At 48.4% G+C, this 2,945-nt stretch overlaps 1 protein-coding gene across 1 annotated transcript; it reads right to left on the bottom strand.

Annotated features, from left to right (window-relative positions):
• Positions 1-792: 792 nt before the first annotated feature.
• On the bottom strand, positions 793-2,664 carry LOC135620020 (acyl-lipid (9-3)-desaturase-like). Its single transcript, XM_065122597.1, has one exon. It carries the CDS (start codon positions 2,529-2,531, stop codon positions 1,179-1,181), a length of 1,353 nt encoding a protein of 450 aa, XP_064978669.1. The 5' UTR covers positions 2,532-2,664; the 3' UTR covers positions 793-1,178.
• Positions 2,665-2,945: the final 281 nt, after the last annotated feature.

Genomic DNA, 2,945 nt, shown 5'->3' with positions numbered 1-2,945 from the left:
ACCATTGGTCTAAATGTGCAACTTCAAGTTAACGACATAATTTAATCAAAAGTAAGCAAGAAAACTATAACTCTGGGTTCTAAAATCATCTCTAGTCAATGTTATAAAACAAGTGGTCAGTTGGATATTTCAAATACATGACTATGAGATGTTGGAGAGGGGAAAGATCAAGATCTGACAATATGATTGACAAAAATACTCTTAAGATGTGGACCGAGCTCCATCAATGGTTTCTGAAGCAACCCACAAGCTCAGATGTGATGCCTCAAGTGCAGCATGACAAATTGGTGAGAGGTCTTGTCTTGATCTAGCCACAGAGACCAATAGCATGAAAAATCTAATGTGTCTGACGAAAGATTGCCAGTTGAAAATTCAGATCAGTGCCTGAGAGATTCAGCAAATACTGATTTTGAGATGCAAAATTTAATAGATCAATGGACTGATTGCTGAGGAAAATAGAAATTGATTCCACTGTGAATGTACTTAGGAGGGAGCTGATAGACTAGCCTGAGGGATGATACTAAAGAAATCAGATTATTCACAAGGAACTCATGAAATATGTCCTGCTTGTACAAAAGAAAAAGAAAACCACCTACTGCCTCAAAGGTGACAGCAAGCTGCTTTCCTCTGCAGAGCTGTCTGCCATGTTCATGCATAGCAGTGAAGCAGCATATGACAGGGTGCTCCTAGATGTTTGTTGGCATGCACAAGGCTTCGAGTGGAGGAAACATGGTTATGGCATTTCATCAAAACAAGGCATGCATGGATTGAGACAGGGAACAACTCTGCAAGGAAGAGGAACACTACTGGCATTCATTATCTAGAGCAGGAAATATATATATAATCAAACAGGTAGACAAACATCAGCTAGGAAGAATTATGACAAAGCAAAAATGCTTGCTCATAATGCCTCATGAAATCCAGTCCCCTTGCAGAACTATTGCTACTTCTTCCTAAGTGGACATGTTGCTGGCTATTCATCATAACCAAAACTTCTTTACTAGAACAAAGGTTTGCAGGTGCCATAATTAAAGGAAAGAACACGACCAACACTAATATGCAAGAGAAAATAGGAAGATTTAGACCTCGACTGCCAGCAACCAGCTCATACCATCAGTCATGAAGATTGATGCCCGTAGTGGGAACTGTAGCAGAGGGAGTCCAGAACTAGTAAGCTTTCAGCCATGGGTGTTGACAGCCTCCCACACCAAATTCTTCGGAACTGGGTTCTCAAAGTCCCGAGCTCGCAATGCAGCAGCTCTAAGAGTCCGAATGGTCATCGCATTGGCCTCCCAGAACGTGGCGATGTTGTAGGGCAGCTTATGCTTCTTGCAGAGCTCCCTCACGAAAGGAGAGACCTTTCTGAGATGGCACCGCGGCAATCGGGGGAACAGATGGTGCGCCACCTGGAACTGCAACCCGCCATGGAACCAATCCATCCACGGGGAGCAAGAGATGTCAAGGGTCCCCATGGTCTGCTTCTCGAACCAGTCATTCCCCTGAGGCGGCCCGACGTAAACGCTCGAAGAGAAGTGGTTCAAGCAGAACTGGACGTGCTGAATCCCGGTGACCGCGAAGCTGGCGACGACGAACATAACCCTTTCTCCCCAATTCGGCAAACAGGAGACGAGCAAAGGGTACCAGATCCAGAAGACGGCAACCCCGAGGATCTCCTGCCATCTATTGGGCACCTTCTTCGCTGAGAGAAGAAGCAAAATGGATTGGGCGAACAGGTTGATCCTCGCGAAGCACATCACGGGGTAGAACGTCCAATGCTGGTAGCTGACGAGGAACCTCGCGACGGCGTCGAAGTTCATCTTCCTCTCGTAGAAATACGATTTCATCGAGGCGAAGAGCTTCGATGACACCGCGAAGAAGGGCATGTGCTGGAGGTCCGGGTCGAAGTCGAGGCTGTTGCAGGCTATGTGGTGGGCGTTGTGATTCCGCTTCCACCACGCGATGCTGACGCCGGCGAGGCAATTCCCAGCGACGATCTGCGCCAGCCGGTTGAGGCGCGGATGCCCGACGATCCGGTAGTGTCCGGAGTCGTGCCCCATCCAGCCGGTCTGGATCCAGAGGAAGCCCATCATGCCGCCGCAGAGGGCGTGGACGAGAGCACTCTCCGAGAGGAGGACGCCGGAGACGGCGGCGACGAGTAGGACGAGAATGGAGCAGATGGTGAGCGGGGCGACGAGGCCCTTCTGGTCGAAGAGCCCGGACTTGGAGAACTCGGCGACGAGGCGGCGGTAGTCGCTGGAGGCGGCGGAGACGCGGTAGTCAGCGAGATGGCCGACGAAGAAGCGGCCAAGGTGGGCCCAGGCGGAGGCGGGGTGGTAGGCGACGAAGGCATTGGTGGCGTCCTGGCCGGCGAGGCTGAGGAGGGGGAGGTCGCCGCCTGGGTGGTCCTCGACCCAGGAGGTGACGTCGTACACCTTTCCCTGGATGCAGATCCAGAGATCGGAAGCGGTATTGCGCTTGCGGAGCTCTTCCGCCGTGATGTACCTCTTCGCCTCCTCGCCTTGCACGGCCATTGCGCCCTTTGTTGGTGACGCCTCTCTCGGCCTCGCTACTTCCCTGACACAGTCCGTGCGCGTAACTGAAGCGACAGAACTCAGAGACGAGGATAGGAATAGAGACCCTAAATGAAGCGCTCTTCTACAAAGAAGCTTAAATCACAGATGAAGTAATATATATATATATATATATATATATATATATATATATATATATATATATATATTTATGGATTTTTTGTTATATATATTCCTCTAAAAATCGTCTCTTAAGAATTTGATAATGAAAATATGAATGATATTTTTATTGTTTCTGAATTGAATTAAAACTATTGATAAGTAATCTAAGTATCTTTGGACAAATTATCACACACACACACACACACACACACACACACACACACACACACACACACATATATATATATATAT

Source organism: Musa acuminata, chromosome BXJ2-8 (assembly GCF_036884655.1).
Source record: "Musa acuminata AAA Group cultivar baxijiao chromosome BXJ2-8, Cavendish_Baxijiao_AAA, whole genome shotgun sequence".
In the NCBI taxonomy this organism is placed as follows: Eukaryota; Viridiplantae; Streptophyta; class Magnoliopsida; order Zingiberales; family Musaceae; genus Musa; species Musa acuminata.
The sequence above is the reverse complement of the archived record's forward strand: the minus strand, read 5'-3'. Positions and strand labels throughout refer to the sequence as shown.